This window comes from Prunus mume, linkage group LG1, assembly GCF_029339155.1.
Source record: "Prunus mume cultivar Tortuosa linkage group LG1, ASM2933915v1, whole genome shotgun sequence".
Taxonomy (NCBI): Eukaryota; Viridiplantae; Streptophyta; class Magnoliopsida; order Rosales; family Rosaceae; genus Prunus; species Prunus mume.
In genome coordinates this window covers 31,308,575-31,327,853 of record NC_142698.1, presented here as the reverse complement: position 1 = coordinate 31,327,853, position 19,279 = coordinate 31,308,575, and the positions used below count along the sequence as shown (strand labels likewise).

General features: G+C 36.5%; 2 protein-coding genes across 7 annotated transcripts; both read right to left on the bottom strand.

The window, feature by feature from the left end:
- Positions 1–731: 731 nt before the first annotated feature.
- Positions 732–6,969, bottom strand: OTLD1 (OTU-like cysteine protease family protein). 6 transcript variants are annotated; one of them, XM_008230842.3, is made up of 10 exons: positions 6,754–6,946; positions 6,278–6,318; positions 5,337–6,197; positions 4,397–4,558; positions 3,609–3,686; positions 2,543–2,621; positions 2,293–2,444; positions 1,689–1,754; positions 1,419–1,593; positions 732–1,224 (listed from the first exon to the last, which is right to left on the bottom strand). In XM_008230842.3, the coding sequence occupies exons 3-10, from the start codon at positions 6,024–6,026 to the stop codon at positions 1,010–1,012; spliced, it is 1,617 nt and encodes a 538-aa protein (XP_008229064.1). In that variant the 5' UTR covers positions 6,027–6,197; positions 6,278–6,318; positions 6,754–6,946; the 3' UTR covers positions 732–1,009. The 6 variants fall into 6 exon arrangements, with proteins under 6 accessions (XP_008229064.1, XP_008229039.1, XP_008229052.1 ...); XM_008230817.3 differs by having other exon boundaries at positions 5,337–6,318; positions 6,754–6,969; XM_008230830.3 differs by lacking the exon at positions 6,278–6,318 and having other exon boundaries at positions 5,337–6,207; positions 6,754–6,969.
- Positions 6,970–15,760: 8,791 nt separating this feature from the next.
- On the bottom strand, positions 15,761–17,159 carry LOC103328456 (casparian strip membrane protein 2). Its single transcript, XM_008230852.2, has 3 exons — positions 16,660–17,159; positions 16,454–16,577; positions 15,761–16,283 (listed from the first exon to the last, which is right to left on the bottom strand). The coding sequence occupies exons 1-3, from the start codon at positions 17,157–17,159 to the stop codon at positions 16,068–16,070; spliced, it is 840 nt and encodes a 279-aa protein (XP_008229074.2). The 3' UTR covers positions 15,761–16,067.
- Positions 17,160–19,279: the final 2,120 nt, after the last annotated feature.

The window sequence follows — 19,279 nt, the reverse complement described above, 5'->3', positions numbered from 1 at the left end:
AAAGAGGACTGGTTTTTCGACCCTAAGGCCATCTTCAACCCTTGGACTCAAACCCAAAATATCCCCCCAAACCTCTCCCAACCTAAGAAAATGAAGGACCCAAAATTTGAGAAAACCTAAATTTGGAGCCAAATATGAGTCAGTATTGCACCTAATACTATTCACTGGAGCCCACGTTGAAGTGGCAGAGCTCATGTGCTTCGAAAAATAGCGGGACCCGTGCTGGTTACATATTCTGATGGGCTTATCTGTGGCATGGGCCACGCGTTGGCATTAGATGAGAGAGTTGTTGGGTTTTGACTGTCTCCTTTAAAAAAAAATCAAATCAAATCAAATCAAATCAAATCAAATCAAATCAAATAGCATCGATTGGGCCCACATTCTGGCTATTTCTATTAAAAAAAATTATGGAATTTCAATTCCTTTTAGGTCAAATTGTTCAAAAAATTAAATTATGATGTTATTTAAAAAGATTAAATGAAAAAAAGTTATCCATTAAAAAAAAATACTTAAATAATTTAAATAAAGTTATGGACTTAAAATTTGAGTCCGAAAGGTTGGGAGAAAAAACGGTTTGAATCCGGACAAAACCCAAATAGTCACTTTTTGGAGGAGAGAAATTTGGGCTTATCCCCTCATAGGTTGGAGAAGGCCTAACCACAAGTTATTCTTTATAAGGAAAGAGAGCACGATAACATTTTTGGAATGATAAACACCATCACACAACCCTCTAAACAGATTCGGCTCAATTTGCTCATAAGCTGAAAGTTATTCAAAGTGTGAATAACGATACAGTTGTATTTTCCTATATCATAATGGCGCGACGGCACCTCTGGAAACAGATTAGTTTGATAACAAAGACTACAGTTTATTGATTTAACGTAGATAACATATTTAAGGTTCACAGGCTACAACTGAATAGGAATCATTTTCTTTACGAAGACGGCAGTTTGATCACAAGGAAGCCAACACAATCTCACCAGCATTCCTAAATTTGTATTGTACCAGCTCATTCAGTTGCCTTGCCTTTGCGCCTGCTACTGCTGCTAGTTTCCAATAAGTAACAAACCATGGAATCAACATCATCTCCGAATATGCTGTAAGCCTCGATCACCTGCGGGTAGCTGAACCCCATCGACAGCACGACTTGCATACTGCTGCTAAGGGGGGAATCTTGAAAACCATGGTCCCTCACTCCTAGCTTAGTCTCACTTCCTGATGATCCTGTTACTCACAGGTTGCACAGAATCAATCAAGTCATTTGACAAACACACAACAAAGAGCAGCCAAAACTATATCCTACAAAAACGCAGTTTAATCCCATGTAAAATGATCCCCTACTACTAAAAACTTAACAAGTTCATCTACCCAGTTCTGTTTGTACGAGGAAAAAGGAAAGAAAACACAAGATAACTCACTAGCTCCAGAAGATGATGGCTCGGCGCTAGAAGTGGAAGATTCTCTCCTTCCAAGTTGTTGCTTGAATGTGTCATCTGCATGATACTCAGCCCTCGAAGCTTCCATCACCATGCGTTCAATTTCTTTCTCTGTGAGCTCAAGATCTGAGTAGAATCGTCCCTCAGCTAGAAGTGCCTGCCAGTAGGAGAAGATGAGGGAAAAAGATATGATCATGACATTCCAGGTAAAATATTCTTGAAAATTATAATGCACAAAATCAAGACACTTGCATTATCAATTTGTTGGTCTTGTTGAGCCTTAATAGCAGCCTTGACCTGATCCTTGTCAACATTTGCCTGCAGCAATGAAAAGATGAAATATCACGTTTGTTGAAGTGTCAATTGAAGAATGGTAACAAGCCATTAACTACTGCAAGGTTTACAGAACAATGAATAATTGCATATTTCTTACCCTTTATCCAAATTCCCCAAAACAAAAGAAAAAGAAAAAAAAAACACACACACACACACACACACTCTTATTAAATGATGCTGATGATCAGTTCCTGACGTTTTGACAACTTCTCCAATTGCTAATACTAGTAACTGAATTTTTTTTTAATGAATGGAGCTATTTCCAGCCCCCAATATCATCATCCCATTCATCTTATTTTCCACCCCCAAAAAAATTATAAAATCACTTTACCCAAACACCCCTTGAATCAATACTCCCAAATAACCCTTCCCCTTCCCTTTTCCATAACCAGAACTTGTTATTTATTATTAACTAGACATGGATGACATAGAAAAGGAATATCTATGTCATCCATGTGTCATCCACATAAAGTAATACTAACATAATCAAGGCCAGATGAAGATAGAATGAAGCACATACACCCATCCCGCGAAGACAGCTGAACCCAAGTCCTGCACCGATGGTCTGACGACGTGGATCAACAAGAGAGTTGTAATGATTTCCATGATGGTAACTTAATCGTAAGGGTGGTGTGTCCGTGCCATAGCTCCCGTGGAAGATATTAATAGGTTCTGTCATCAGACATAAAGTTAACAAAAATGATATATTGCAAACAGCAAAGTTCACTGAAGAAAGCAAGAATCATTATGCAGCTAGGATAATTCAGCACCTGTGCTATAGGAATAAATATGGATGGGTCGATTATACATTTCGGATAAGGCTTGGATCTCCACATTGTTTCCGTACACCTGAAACAGGATAAAATCAATTATTAAACGGATCAGCAGTTGAAAAGATGGGGAACTGTGTGCAAAATCCCACTGAGTCAGATAATCCACTGATTATCATTAAATTTAAAATTAAGCAAACATATTCACATGGTGAAACTGAAGCCACAATAATATGAAATTACTAAAAGAGGACTACTTGAAAGGCCATCAGATAATTAAACACTGTCTTAGCAAGTAAGGAGGCCGTGAGGAAGAGTAATAGGTACCATCCAATCTTAGAGATAAGATAAAAGGTTCAAAAATCACCTACCATAATTGTTGACAATCACTGATAGTCATCAATGTGCCATAATTCAACTTCTAGACCTTGCACATTCTCACAATCAGCATGCATAGGAAACCTAGTATCTATACTTTCAACGGGACAGTGCAATTGTCATCCTCGAAAACAACAGCCAATTAGGGCAATTGCGTCTCTGAGGGTGCCATGCTAGGTTTGGAAAGACTTCAGGTGGTGGACTCAATTTACCAAGCCTGAACTACCCTCTACCTTTAATTAAATAAAAAGTTAATCAATAACCAATGTGGAATTGGCTGCACATGTGTCCCACTATGTGGTGGTCTCACGTGAGGAGGGCATGGAACACTGAGGCCTTTTGCAATAAAACCTCACACTTGCTGGGCTATATAGGTGCTTAAGTTGTGGACACTATCAGTGTTGGTAACAGTGGGCCATAGGTTTGTCATCTTAATAGATACTACCAAGACTTTCGCTAATCTCCAACATAGACATAACTATTATGTTAATGAACTTTAAGAGGAAGAATTTGGGGATGAAATTCGAATATGATGAGCGTCTTTGATGACAATTTGGGAATAAAGGAGAGGAATTCAGGATGCCAATCTGAGAAACTATATGGAGCTTCTTACATGTGCAGCCATACCTCCTCTGCTCAATAATATATTTCAAGGAAACAACGTTAATGAAATTATGATACTGCATACCTTGTCTCTTCTTTTCCTTTTGCAATAAGAGGTGAATCCTTCTGTAATAAATTGAGAAAAGTAATCCCTCTCTCGCTCCTGGAAAAATAAAGAGAACTAAGTATCAAGAATCATAATGAACTACAGCGTTAAGAGGGTACAAGTTAGATTATGATAATTTCCTTTCTGGTCTAGTATGACTTTCTTTTGGAAAACCATCAGCCAATTGATGAGATTATAATAGTGAAAGGAAACATTTCTTTTCTCTCTGGTAATTTATTTTCTTTACCAATTAGTGACTAGGAATATAAAATACAACTGTTTTCGTATGTACAAAACATATACTCTTCTCCCTGATTTTATTCCCTTCTACTATTCAGTTCTTTCATTTTTCTTCTCATTATGCACGCATAAAGCACAACAAATAAATTATTGTTAAGACTTGAGATACCCACTAACTGAACAGAAGATCTACCGACTCATTCCACCAATCAACTTGAAATATCATTTATCAACGGCATCTATCACATGAATGAAACTCATTATGATGAACCAACCTCAGACAGTACATAACATTGTTCGGCAAACCACTGTTGGAGAACAAACCATATAGATATGGAATACTTTCAAGAAGAATTCAGAGTTCTTTTTATTATTTGTGAGCATGTAATAACATTAAATGACCATATTCCTAATTAACCTCTCATAGAATTAAAAAGTGAAAAAATGTGTACGTATGTAGTATTGTGCAGTGGCTAAAATCATCACAATAGCATGCAACAGAGAAGATCACAGATAAGGAATCGCACCATATAATCTATGCACATTTGCCTGATCAAGTCATATGCTTCAGAATCCCCATAAACTTGATCAGCAACAGCACGAAAGAGACAATTCCCATCCTCCAGCATTCTTTTCACTTCAAAACCTTTTGCACGTCTAATATCAATTTCGAACTGTCGTTCTCTTTCCTGACATACATTGAAAAATGTCAAATTGAGATTTCTGAATTTGAAGTGAAGAATGGAGCCAACAAATGATAACATCAAATTGAGAGTGCAAAATGCACAACCTCCAAAGTTTCACCTGAAAAATAATAAACATTTCAAAGATACATCCTCTTAGAGGATTAGCTTCTGTTTGAGATTCTTTGTTGAAACATTTCAGAGGCATTCCCCTTACTGCAGTTCTAATCGATTTTGTAGTTTGGAGTGTAGTTTGGTGGACATAGGAAGTTACTATTTCTAAGGTTTTTAATAAAATGCAAGTGGTCAGTGTTTCTGGATTCTTTATGGTTGAGTGATTTTTCTTGTATTTTAGCTGTGGCACTGGCTTCTTGTTTTTGAAGGGTAGCATCTTCTGTGGGCTGCTGCTCCACTTTGATTGTACTTCTCATTTCTTTTAATACAGTTATCTTAGTTCTTATAAAAGAACTGAAAAAATAAGCATCATAGTTTTGTCAAGGAAGATGTGAGGATACAATTGGATATAAGCAGAGCTCTAATTTGAGAAACCCAAAGTATTGTTTTGTGATATAATGTAAGGAGGTTCAATTTTGAGATGCGGCTAGGCTTGCGTGCCCAAAAACCAAAGCAAAATTTTAAATATTGTAACAAAAATCGCTAAAAGAGATGAATATCTTATGCCACACTTTTCAATTCAGTATAAACCACCAGGAATATATGCAATAAAATCCATGAGACAGACAGACTTGCCTAGATGTTTGTAAATATGAGATCAGAAACTTACAACATCATCATAGGAGGATACAAAGCAAGTGCTCTGTTCATCAGCACTATTGTACCCCTCGCCTTCACCATGAGACCTGGGGGAAGAAGGCCGTGACCCAGTTGGTGAAGTCCTAGTTGAAACAACAGGCCAGGCAACTGCTCTTCTCGAAGGTCCAATTCGCACAGAATTTGAACTTCCTGAAACAGATCTCCTCGAATTTGAGTTTGCTGAGGAAAGTTTCGGGGGAGGAACAGGAGGAGGTGGTGGCTGAGAACTCCCAATCGCATTTTGTAAAGAATCCCTGCTTGAGTCCACATTTTCAACTGTCACCTTTTCAGAAATCATCAACCCACCTAAACCTTTCATCATTTCCCCGGGGTCTGCAATGTCATTTTTACCAACTTTCTCCCCCTCAGCTAGCTCATCACTTGAACTCACATTGTCATCATTATGAATGCTTTCGGTCAATAGATCGTCATTTTTTACAGCCTTATTGTCACCACTCCCACAATACTCTGACAGCTCATCAACAATAATATGTTCCTGTGCCTCCTCTCCAATTTCCTCATCTTTCACAACTGAAACAACCTGAGGACTATTAACCTGTGGCTGTGCCCAACCTGAAGAGGACCCAGACAAGGAAGAAGGACGGCTTGGGTTCGAAGAAGAACCACTTGAAGAACCTCGCTGAACCAGAATCCGAGTCATTGCATTCAATGTTTAACGTCTTCAACAGAAACCCTAGCCTAATCTCCTTCACAAAACCCCAAACTTAGAGTTATGCTTGTCACGGGTTCTGGCCTTGGGTGCAGTCACACCTATCCCTTGGCTGAAGGTTTTCTTCCAGCCCAGCACGTTCTGCTCCTTGGGAAACGATCTCTGCATTCCCCTAACAATTCTCATGAGACCCAGAGCTCGAACTTTAAACAAGAAAACCCTCTAAGCTACTCGAATTTTACCCGAAAAATTGCCAAAAATTTCACCCTTCAACTATCCCAAGCTGCAAGCAACAAACACCATACATTTCCAAGAAAAATCAACAAAACAAAACAAAAACGCAGCTTTCTAATAATCCGCTTGGCTTCTGAGGAAAAAGATAGGAAAACTAACAAGATTATAACAAAACCCTTACTAAACTTGGGGAAAGTTTATCACTTTATCCAAAAAGCACAACATCAACAAAGCACAAAACTCAAAACTAAAATCTTTCTACTTTCTTTCAATTTGTTTCCCTTTTCCTACCTTTCCTCAGCAACCAAGCAGGCACAAATCCAACACAATCGAATCAAAAACTCCAAAACTCCACGACCCACGGCAGAAAAACATCAATCAGGGGCATCAAAGACGACCCAGTTAAAAAAAGGCACATAATTAACAAATTCCGTGAATTAAATAGAAAACCCTAGGGTTGACTCAGCACGAGTTGGCGACTCACCTGAGAACAAAGATAGAAACAGAGCCCTCTCAAGCTTCAAGCGCGACTCTGAGATCTGCAAAAGCTGAGCGAAATTTAATCAATTTTAATTAAATTTTAACAAAATTCCTAACTTTTGTGTTAAGGGTTTTGTTGATTTTGCAAGGTGAAAAAGAGCAGAGAGAGGAGGAAGAAAGGGAAAGAGAACTTGCGAGGAAGAAAATGGGAGGCTGCGTTTTAACGGAGAGTGGGAGACGGCCACGTGACGTGGACTTTACCAGCTACGGCTAGTCAGACACCAGGGGCTTACACGTGTCCAGTTCCCCTACGCTCACTACACTTCTGGAACAGGAGTCAGTCAGTTGAGTGCGCGCGTGCGAGTGAAGTTAACTTCTATTCTCCACTTCGTTAAAGTCACCTGACAATTAATGATGTGTAAATCTTTTATAAACAAGTCTTTTATTCAAGGGTAATTTTCTCCACTCTCGTACTCCGTTTATATGGATGCGATGACAATATGTATGAGTGCTCTTAAGTGAACTTTAAAATTAATTGAGCACATCTGATGATTTAAGTACATTCTAATACTTAAATTAAAATATAAAATTAACTAAGTATACCTTATCTAACTATCAAAAATACCTCTAATACACTTTATCAAAGATTTCTCTTTTTACATGAATTCATAACATTTTTCCAGATTTTAGACTTTCTAATTAATTTCATCTCAATACACAAGTGAAGCAAGCAACTCTCAACATCACAAACAACATAGTCATTAGGGTTAATTACAATTTGGTACCCTATGGTTACACTCTTAAGACATGTTAGTCCATATCTTCTCAATTTTTACAATTACATACCCCATTCTTTTCAATTTATTACAATGTGATTCTGCCGTTAGGGTTTCCGTCAAATCTCTCCGTTAGTTGCCTACGTGGCACCATGGGGCCCACTTTTTTGCTTAAGTATAATAAAATATTAATAAAAAAAATTAAAACATTTAATAAAAAGTGTTGCTATTTCCACCCTCTATCATATTTCCTCACTCACCTTATCTTCCCACCCACTATGTAAATTTAAAAAAGCACAGTCCTATCTTTCCACCCACCATTATTCCTAAAATACCTTTAATTATTACCTCTTTTCCGCTCTCTCCTTTTATTCTCTCTCTTCCTCTCCTCTATCTCTCATGGCCAAACATAGATAAGGCCACGAAAGCTAAAATCCACAAAAAATACGCCCCATAAAAATATTTGAAAATTTTAATTTTTTATCACCAAATCCTCGAACTTTCATGATACCCATAAAAGTTTAACCTCCAAAAACCCAACTTTGAGTCAAAGTTGTTCATGGAATCTGAGCCATTTGTGATTGGCTATAACTTTGGTTTATTGAACTAGGTATTGGTTTGCAAGTTCCCTTTTCTCCCTGGCAAACAACTTTGGTCCATCTTAATTGGGTGTTGGGTTCCATCATTGTAATCAAGCAACATTGCTGCAAATTGATGAGGTCAAGGATGTGGGTTGAATACCTCCATCTTTCTTGGCTTGGATTTAGCATAACTAAGCCATAGCAGATAAATATGAAATTCAAGATTGGTCGAGAATGCGTTTATTATATTTATATGTCTATTTAGTTTTGGTAGTTCGATTTTTATTTTTGTATTGCTTGAGGAGAGGGTTGCTGTAGAGAATAGCCTTACGGTGGGGCTGGGTCGGGTAGGTGGGAAAGATAAAGGAGATATACGTTTCTTTTGTTTTTATTTTTTTAAAAAATGCTATTTTATTATTATTATTTTTACTTTATTTTTGAATTTTTAAATATTTTAAAAGATTTAAAAGCTAATTATAGTGGGTGGGGAATGGTATTTGGAAGTCATTTTACAAATGGGTACATTTGTCTTTAAAATTTTGAAGATAAAGTTGGTGGGGTAATAGAACAAGGGTGTTTAGCAGCACTCTTAATAAAATATTCATATGTTTTTTAAACCAATATAAAAAATAAAATAAAAGGGAAAACTACATAAAACCCCCTAAACTATGGGGTCATTTTCATGTTCATACCAAATTTTAGAGTCATTTACGAGTATTTACTCAAACTCCCCGAAACCCTATAATTTGCCCCATCTGTTAGTTAGATCGTCGGGAAATCAATTATCTGCCTACGTGGCGTTTAGCTTGACAATTCTTGAAGGGCATTTTTAGCATCTCAAGTTTACGAAAATCCTCATACCTTAAGTTCAAAACATCCCCAAACCCCTCAGACCTTAAGCCCCAACTTGACAGAAATCGTTCCCTAGGTTCCAATTTGAAGAAGATGAAGACGACATGTCTGCAAATCGAAGATTCGAAGTGTGCTTGCCCATTTATTTCTGTAGCAATCAATGTCGTCTGACAACGTCTTGGACTGACAACAACCCTTGGAGAAGAATTTGGGGTTGTGCTGATTATGGGGTAAGAAGAGGTTGTGCATTCTTTGAATAGTATGATCCACAGGTATGTGAAAGGTCGAAGATTGTGATATGTGGGCTATTGAAATGATTACACAAGGAGGAAAAGGGAAACCAAAAATTGAAAATAGAGGTTAAAGCTGCCTTGAAAGCATAGAGATTTCTACGAATAAATCTTCTGGGTTCATGGATTTTTTTGATTGTGTTGTTAGGAATGCTAGTACTGGAATGGAGAAAGGATGGATCTTCCAAGAATGTGAAATTAGCACTTCAATTTTAGGGTCTACAATTTAGGAGACTTGGGTGATGTGTTTTGTGGCCATTTGTGGAACATTTTGGAAAATCAAAGTGCTTTATGTGTATGAAAGTGGTTTTGTGTAATCTCCCATGTTTATGTATGAAATGTTAGGCAATTTCCAAATGTATAACTGTTTGCTTCAAGGCAATTTTCATTATATATTGAGTTCAAAATACATACATCCTTTTCCAACATTTGCAATTCAAAATACAAAATGAACATAATTACTTAATTTGGAATACAACCATTTCCAAGTCATGATAAAAATTACCAAAAGTTGACAAAACGGCCACATCACAAAACCAAAAATTGTACTAGTTCAAAACACAATATAAGGCATAAACTAAGAACTAAGAGCCTATGTTCTCTGTCTCTTGGATGCTCTCAATCCAATTCCAGCAGTATCAGCTGCATTGGCTGAAGCATTTAATGCAGCCTTTTTTTTTTTCCTTCCTCTTCTCCTTTCTCTTTTCTTCTTCCTTCCCAAACCCCGTTTCTTCCCCCCCTCTCTCTCTCTCTCTCTCTCTCTCTCTCTCTCTCTCTCTCTCTCTCTCTCTCTCTCACCCTAGCATCAACGATGATGGGTCGAAGGCGGTTTCCAGAGTTGGGTATAGGAAGAAATTCCTAAAATACGTTATTTTCTTTTGTTGTTTGGTCCAATCATATCTTGGAGCTTCTGTTTTTTCAATCTCAATTTTGTTGAAGTGAAAGGTTCATGATTTGTTGGGTAATTTGAATACCCAGAAGAAGGAACGACAGTCAAAGAAGAAGGAATAGAGCGTGAAAAGGAGAAGGATAGAGCATGTAATTTGTTGAAACAGATAAAGATAATATGGGAAATCTAAAAATTTCATTAAACTCCTCTGCTTCGCTTGCTTCTTCCCGCAACAGTTTTTAGAAGCAGCCTCTCACTGCTTTTAAAAACTGCTGTGACCCCCCAATTTTGAGAAAAAGTTGCCTTAGAAAATCCAGGACCGACTATGATAGTGAGAGCCATTCCAGAGTGCAGTGTTGGAGGGGAGGGCAAGCCCAAAAAGGTTTCTAATGGCCTGTTTTGCCGGGTAGCGATGGGGCCACGAGACTGGGCTGGTCTAAGGGCAAAGCGAGCTCGAGCTCCAACCCGATTTTGGCTTACGTCTCACCTGGAACAACAGTAAAAACAATTTGCACCAGGCGCCTCGGTTTCCACCAACGGCTAATAGCCACGTGGCGTCGTCTGGGAGCTCCGATTGCTTTTTGTCCTCCAATCCAACGACAGTCAATTTTCTTTTGCAATAAAATTATGAAAAAAAACCCAAAAATTAATGATTTTTTTTTTCTTTCTATAAATACCAACCAATACTCTTCACTTTTTACACCAAATCCTCATACATTTTGTTCTCCTTCAACTATTATTCACTTTATACTCAATATTTTATTCACTTTCAAGTATTCATTTTTATTCACCATCTTATGACATCTTCCATCGAAGCCGGAGGGTCGTGTACAAAAGATCAAAAAGGTCAAAATCTTGACGATGAGGTAAAAAAATTAATTGTCGTTTTATTCAATTTAATGTCATTCTTTTTTATATTTTCTTGCATGTCCAATTTAATTTTTTTAATAAATTATTCAAGGCAAAAAAAAAAAAAAAAGGAAAACCATTACACATGGCTTCTCAAGTGAACAATGCCTGCAATCGATTTCCTTGGTGTGCTTCGTGTCGAAAATAATAGCACTATTACATCCTCCGAAGGAAAATACTCTCCCACATCGTGATTCGGTGGAACCGCCTCTGCCAATGATCGAGTCATCCTTGTACTCGATTGTGTCGAACTATGAGGACCAGGAGTATTTTAATTGTATGATGAGTGAGTAAGTATTTAATTGTATGATGAGTGATATGTGAATTTTATAATAAATATGGACATGTGGCAACCAAATATCTTATACAAAAATTTTATCTGAAATTTGAGATGTGAATTTTATAATAAATATGGACACGTGGCAACCAAAAATCTTATCCAAAAATTTAACATGAAAATGTTATCGAAAAATCTTATCTAAAAATTTATCCGAAATATGAGATGAGAATTTTATATAATCAAAAATAACACATGGCAACTGAAAATATTCTCCAAATTAATTTTTTAGGTAAAAAAATAAAATAAAAAACTAAAAATGAATAGCATTTGCCCTTTGCCATGACAATGGGTGGAAACACACATTGTTTTTTGTAAGGACAGCCACTATTCACTTGAATAGTAGTTAATGGTGGCAATTTCGGACACGACCCGTTACACGATTCGAAACCCAGACAAGAATTTAGCTGGTTCAACCCGCACGATTAAAATTCGAGTTATTTTCGGGTCAACCCGCCATGACCCGTTTAATAAACGGGTGGGTTTCGAGTCAACTCGCTAAAATACCTATTTAACTAGTTTAACAAAACGGGTCATGGTGGGTCAACCCGCCAACCAGCTAAAATACCTATGTAAGAAAACGCAAATAATCAACACATATTAAACATCATAAATTGACAAAAAAGACTTGGAGCCTTTCTTTCTGTCTTTTTTCAGTTTCAAACCCCTTCCCTTCTTCCTAAAGCCAGTCAACAAGAAAATACATACGCCCCAATCCATAAGTCCTGGCAACTAATAAACCTTGTAAAATAGTCAAAAACCTAATTTTCCTACTCAGATTACCTCCTACTTATTTAACGATTTTAATTATAGTCAAATACTAATTCCTACTGAAATTACCTTTGATAAAGGACTTTATTGATTAACGATATATTAAAAGAGACATGTATGCTGATGAGGTTGCCCTATTATCTTCTTCTTCTCCTTTTTCTTTCATACATTTTTCACTTTGAATCTCTTCCCCCAGAATATCCTTCTTCGGTCTAAAAATGAAATCATCTATTATCTGCTGGAATTCCTTATCGTTCAATTCCTCCATAGCACTTGGATGCCTCCCTGTCGGCTCTTCGCTGCAACTCATTTTTGTGTTGTCATCAACAAGAGGCACTACGGCACTAATACCCTCAGACCATGCGATTTGTTTGTTCTGATCCTCCTCCTCCTCCTCCTCCTCCTCTGGCGTTGTCTCTGGTTCCAGATATATACTCCACCAACACTCACTGTTGATGGCGGACTCTTCGTAGACATCGGGTGATCGCCCAATGGGGGACATAGAGTAGATGGCAACAATAAGCACATTGCAGAGCAAGAAAGCGTACAAATGATGACTACCGAAGAGTGCCATGAGTGCCCAGTAAAACTGGCGGGACAGATTGGCGGCGGCCGGATGCCACGCGGAGGAGCACCAGAGGGCTAAGAAGAGAGGCGGGAATGCGAAGCACAGTGTGATCAGCATCTCCTTGTTGAAGTTTTGGTAGCTTCTCAGGACAATGGCTTTCTCAGCTGCCATCACGTTATCAAGGGGTTGGTGTGAATGCATGCTTTGCAAATGACAAAGAAAATTAGGGTTTAGGGTTTAGTGTTTGAACGTCTTTTGAGAACGAACGCAATTGCAGCCTTGGGGAATTATTAAGCAAGGAATTAAAGACTGAGGAGATCATGGAAGATTTTCCGGGAAATAAGAGCGAGAAAAAGAAAATCTGTATGGATTATGGTTATTGGGTTGGGGAATAAGTAGGCTTTATTGTATTGGATTTTATGGAAATGTTGAAAGAGAAACTTGGACATTGAGACTGATTTGTTGCCTTCTTATAGAGCTATGAATAATTATTGCGTTTTTCTTCTGATAACGTTATGTTATGTGATCTAATTATTGATAGTAACTTTATCCAATGATATTAAGGGATTTTGTAGCTCAAGTAATTAAGAGTATTTATTTATACATCTGAGATCCTAGATTCGGTCTTGTATAAATTTTTTATCCCAATAATGAGATACATGCATGGTCAACAAGATATCAAAATTTAGTGAAAGGGACTCTTCTTCCTTAATGTTTGTTTTGTTTTAAAATGGTTTAATTTGGGAGCTTTCATTTCCTTAGTTTGTATTTTAATTTTAATTTTAAAGGGCTAACAAGATAATGCTTGATTATTAAGTATTACTTACAATTAATTGGTTGTGTTCGAGTAGACCATATAAATAAGGAATCTATATGCCGGTGCGTACTGGTCAAGAAACAAGCAGCAATCGCATTTAGTGACTTTGGATATACTCGGGGAATCATTTAGATTTTGGGGCTTAAATAGATCAGATGATTTTTAAAATATAATTGAAGTTGTGTTTTTAAAATCCAATGCCACATCATATTATATATAGTACCTCATGTGAGTATTTCTTCAGAGTGACAATTATATTGCCACATATTGTTCTCAATCCATTATATCATGTGTACATATATTTAATACTATACCTTAGGCAGGGATCCATGGCATATGAGCCTTGTCGTCGTTCACCCATATTGTAATAATTGAATTGACAACACCACATGATTGTGTGATAGTACCTTAAAATTCCTCCTACCATACCTCTATATTAAAGTTGTCCATCCAACTACGGTGGTGCAAGTAGCACCATCGCACATGATATTGACACAAATGAGTGTTCAGCAATTTTTCCAATCATCACAACCAAAAAAAAAGGGTAAACTGTCATTTTACCCTTTGAACTATGTCATAATTATCAATTTGCCCCCAATCTCAAAATTATAGCCTCTTAAAATATTAAATAATAGAGAAAATACAAGGGAGACTTTGGAAAAACACAAAAGAGAGAAATTTTGTAAAAGAAGCAAAAATAGACAAAATTACCCTTATTTAATTTTGGATTTCTAAGGAATCCTTTACATTTGCATGTCTTTGATTTGAAAGTTGAGAGGTTTTTCTGTCTTTTTCAAAAAGCTTTGGCTTTTTCCAAAAGTGAAATTTTTTTTTTTGCTAAAACCTAAATTTACTAAAATACAAAACCCCACTGCCATCAGCCACCTCGAGAATAAGTCGGCCTTGCCCATTCACAGCAACGACATCCACACTGGCTCCGGGATGTGCGACCTCCTTTCTGTCTCTTTCTCCATTTCTCTTTCTCTCCCCTCACCTCATCTCTCCACCTCCCTCCTATTTCTCTTTTCCTCATGGCGTTGACTTGGATCTGGCTATTGGCGACGAATTCGAGTGGATTTTTCCATTTTTCCATTTTGAAATTATTTTTTTCTTTTTCACATGCGAAGCACGTGACATTTTTTAATGGAAAATTGGATGGAGTCTGAAATCTCACAGTAAGGGAGAAATTGGCTATTTTTATATAGTTTGTATCTTTAATTTACCAAAAAAGAAAAGGAAAAAAAAAATTATTGGGTGAATTGAAAATTATGATGACATAGTTCAAGGGCAAAAGGCAGTTTACCCAAAAAAAATTGCAGTATATGGGTTCTCCCACTGAAAACAAAACAAAAAAAAATTCATGTCTTATTATTCCTCTTAAACTCTTATTTTCTGTTATGTAGAAATCATTATCAATCTCTCTCTTTTCTTTCTCCCACACTCAAAAAAAAAAAAAAAAGGAAAAAAAAAAGAGAATTGGTGGAGTCGTTCAAAACCGAATCAAGAGTGAAATATATTGGAAAATATAATTTGGCTTTTTGTCAAACTAATGAGAAGATCATTTGGCAATGGATTCTTATTTTTGTACCAAACATACTAATATTTAACTCTCTCAAATTGAAACATTAAAACTTTTATGAATTTGATTTGTGATTGTCATTAAATATAATTTGATTATGAATTTTAATTATAAACAATTATTTTATGGCATTAAGTCATGATAAATTAATTTTTTAGTATTTTCGTATTAGATTATGTGAGGCCCTGAGTTTAAGTTTCGCATATGACCATCAAAATCTTAGGACCGGCCCTACAACAAATACATTAGAAATAGGAAATTGATTTTATAACAACCAAGAATAACTCCACTCAAATACTCTCGTCTTTAGCGGTCGTGTCATATTAGTGTTCATGTCATCAAGTAATGGTAAACCCTATCCTACTAACTTCTGTCGTTTTAAAGTAGTCGAAATTAATTTGAAAACGCTCCTATGATGTAAACTAGTACTACTGCGTTTGGCCACATAGCTAATGCAAAATGAAGGTATTGAGATGGATTGTAGCAATATTATGTTGGGTAACACAATTTCGCACACTTTGAGAAAAGATTTTAAGAACTGCAAAACGAGAAAGAATAATGTAAGGGAGGACTACTGGGGTACCGACCAAGAACACTCAGACTGGAGCCTTATAACGGAATATTCTCCAGAAACTGGGGAAAATAAACAAAAAAAATGAAGAAAAACACCTTGAAGCAAACCCACACAATTCCTCCATTACTTTAGTAGTTTACATAAATCCTAATTATGATGCAATTAATAATATACACAGATAACATATATATGTCCCTGGCATTTAATCAAACCCGCACAACACAATTCCTCCACTCCATCACTTTACTAATTCACAACAGATACCAGAAACTAGAACCATTGTGGTTTCTTCTTCTTCTCCATCTCCTTTCTCTTGAAATATGCTTGTGATGGCCATGATAACTAAAGCATGATATTCAATAAGGAGGTGGTTTCTCATTTTCTTTTTAGAGCAAAAGTAGAATTCACCACCAGCAACATGAAAAAGACTGCAGCGACAAACGAAGCCACAAGAGCCCCAGTAAGCGCCTGGCAAAAGTCAGTATATTGCATGCAAATAGCAAGCCAGTTGGAGTTCAAGTTCCCATTATGAGCCAAGTATACAATTGCTGAAGAAGCGCCAGCTGCAGACATAACTAGAGCAACCATAACCTGCAAAGCATTTAACAACAATTTTGGTATCCATTTTGTTACCTCTTTCTCAAGACCAAGCAAGCAATGTTTTCAGCAAGTCAATCTTTATCCAACAAGCAAGAGAAAAACCCTAAACCCTAGTATTTATTTATGTAATTTGTGAGTCAAATGGCTTTATATTAGCTTACTGTGTCAAGGAAAACAAGTAGTAGCCTTGGCCCTATTGCATGAGGTCGAACGATGCAGACTATCGAGAAGGGCAAGGAGACGGCTATGTATCCACCAGCCACTGCATTTGCAGCCACAAAAAACCTGCATATTTTTTCAATGAAACCATCACTGCTCTTAAATTAATTAAACACAAAAAATATTTGTTAATCAGAAGTTTGCATACGTGAAAGTTGGAAGATCATTGTACTGAGCATGGAACTGGAAGAACTGGGTGAAGAAGGGAAGAATCTGTTCAGTATTCCCTGAAATGTAAGCAGCAGCAAGAGCAGCTGAACCGGCGCCGAGCCTCAGCACGATGTCTATAATTGCCAGACCTTTCTTTCCTCTGATATTCCGGATTTTGGTAGCTTTTGTGGTAACTACAACAGGCGGAGGAGGTGGAGGAGGAGCACCTTCGACAGCCTTTCCTTTGGCATCATAATTGGCCTTGGCATCCCTACTAATTGCCACCTCATCACTCTTTTTTGAGTCCATATTAGAATGTAGAATGTGAGAGGTTTCTGTGATCAGCTTATTGAGAGGGCTTGGGATATAATGTATTTGTGCAAAGGGATGCTGGGATATGCGGGTTTTATATAGGGATATGATATGAGAGGAGAGATTTATAGTTAATGGGTTAGTTAATTTTGTTCTTTGTTTTAATGTATACATCATAAAACGCATGTACAGAGGAACAGGAGTTGTTGCCAAAAGCTCACTTGCTCCACCTATGCAACATCATGGGCAAATGTGAATGGAAGTGCAAGTGTTATGTAAGAGATGGTGTTTAATTATGTACAACCTATGCATTAAGTTTATGTATGACAATGATATGAGTATAATCTGCACTTAATTAGTATATAATGATTGATTTGGGTGATGGATCAGATTAGTGGTGGGATTTAGTCAGCAATGAGATCACGAAAATAATTTACACATAATGTAATTATAAGCTTGATGCTAAGATTTCCTTGAGTTAATTTACTTCACATAGTATATATTCAGAAACACTAGAGGAGCTCTATGACCATGCTAGGTCTTTGAAAAAAGCACATCCACCAAGCTAAGTAGACCAAACACTAGTAAATAGTTGGCGGTTTCTTTCTGTAGTTTTCGAATTTTCAGTTCTTTTACTCCTTCCCTTACTAAATTTTCTCTAATTTTCAATGCTTATATATTACTTTCCCGATAAACAAAAAGAAAATTTGAGGATTTGTTTTGACAATTTTCAAATATTGCTGGTTGTATAATTGTAGTACATTTAATAACTGAGTGCACTGTGCCAACGAGGTTTAGCTTAGTGGAAAATAGTTTTGACTTGTAGGCCAATTATCTTAAGTTCGAACTCCCGTGACATCTTGGTAGTATGTGTGTGAGAAACCCTCCTCCTCATTGTAGTTTAGAGTATTGCTTGTATTCAAATAAGAACTAGGTGCACCTCTATTGTGAATAATTGAATGTACTCCTACCCTCCGTTTGGATAAAGGAATTTAAAATTACATAAAATTCTAAAACAATGGAATTTAGAATTCTATCATTTCAATTTCTGGCAATTGAAGATTTCAGTGTTTGGATTTATGTATGTTGAATTTTGTAAATGACATAATTTTGTAAATTGCACTATGAAATTTGTGAAATGATGCATGTTTTAGTGGAAATTAAACTTGAGAATTTGATGTCACAATTTCCACGCTTCTTTCCATGCGTCATTTAATAAATTCTGCGCTTTGCCAAACAAGGGAATTGTAAATTTCTCCTCTTAAATTCCTGACTTTTAGCTAAATTCCAAGTTATTTTCCCTCATTCAAACGGAGAGCTATAGAATTACCCTAATTATTTCTATACAAATTTATAAATAAACCCATTCTTAAACATGTATTTATAAAAAAACTCAAACACTATTTAAACATAGAAACACACCCAAAATCAACCCCAAAGTCAACAATTGTATATTTTTTGGGTGTGTTTATAAATGGGTTTTGAGTGTGTGTAATGATGGGTTTTGGATGTGTTTATGAAGTGTTTTGTGTGTTTGGTTCTTTTATAATTTATGCTCCCATTTTGGGTGTTTTAGTGAAGAGTAATGCTACACTTACTACATTTATATCCCACATTTTCATACCACCTTATGTGGCAGATGAAGTGGACAATCACATCAATTAAAAAGTGTCAATAAATCATAAAAGATAAGAAAACTTTAAATTAATTTTAATTGATGTGTTGTCCACCTCATCTGCCACATAAGGTGGTATGAGAATGTGGTATACAAATGTGGTAAGAGTAGCATTATTCTTTAGTGAAACTCCCTTATTTCTATTGGTACTACTTTAAGTTTCAAATTTCACAATTGCAAGACTTTCGGTCTCGAGGGCTTTGTTCTTTCTCCTCCCTTGAACTCCAATTACTAGTGAACTTTAAGTCCATGTTAAAGTTCAAGTACAAACTGGCTCTTGAAGGACGATTTGATAAAATTCTAATCAACCAAACAAAGTCCAAAAACATTTAAACAAGTTCTAGGCAGTCAAATTAATTAAATTAATCCACTATCTCATACTTGGGTGTTATGTTGCTCGATCCAAGCTTGCCTTGTCCACCAAACAATGCTAAAGTCTTCGAACACAACTCCAGACAAACACAATTCTGATCATACTAATTTCAAATCAATTAGGAAACGAAACGTAAGATAAAAGAGGAGATTAACATAACATCTTTTTGGGAAATTTTATGTTGCCACCCTGTCAATATTAACTATTAATAATCTGGGACCTTATTTAAAGGTACGGTAACAATCTCATAACAATCTA

Excerpts from the sequence above, each read along its gene's own strand:
- OTLD1 (XM_008230817.3), bottom strand. The coding sequence starts at position 6,026 with ATGACTCGGATTCTGGTTCAGCGAGGTTCTTCAAGTGGTTCTTCTTCG. Across the intron at positions 4,559-5,336 it reads TATCCTCCTATGATGATGTT|GAAAGAGAACGACAGTTCGA; the intron begins GTAAGTTTCTGA and ends AATGTATGTCAG. Across the intron at positions 2,622-3,608 it reads AAAGGAAAAGAAGAGACAAG|GTGTACGGAAACAATGTGGA; the intron begins GTATGCAGTATC and ends ATCCTGTTTCAG.
- LOC103328456 (XM_008230852.2), bottom strand. The coding sequence starts at position 17,159 with ATGCGTTTTATGATGTATACATTAAAACAAAGAACAAAATTAACTAAC. Across the intron at positions 16,578-16,659 it reads AATGATCTTCCAACTTTCAC|GTTTTTTGTGGCTGCAAATG; the intron begins GTATGCAAACTT and ends AAAAATATGCAG. Across the intron at positions 16,284-16,453 it reads TACTTGTTTTCCTTGACACA|GTTATGGTTGCTCTAGTTAT; the intron begins GTAAGCTAATAT and ends AATGCTTTGCAG.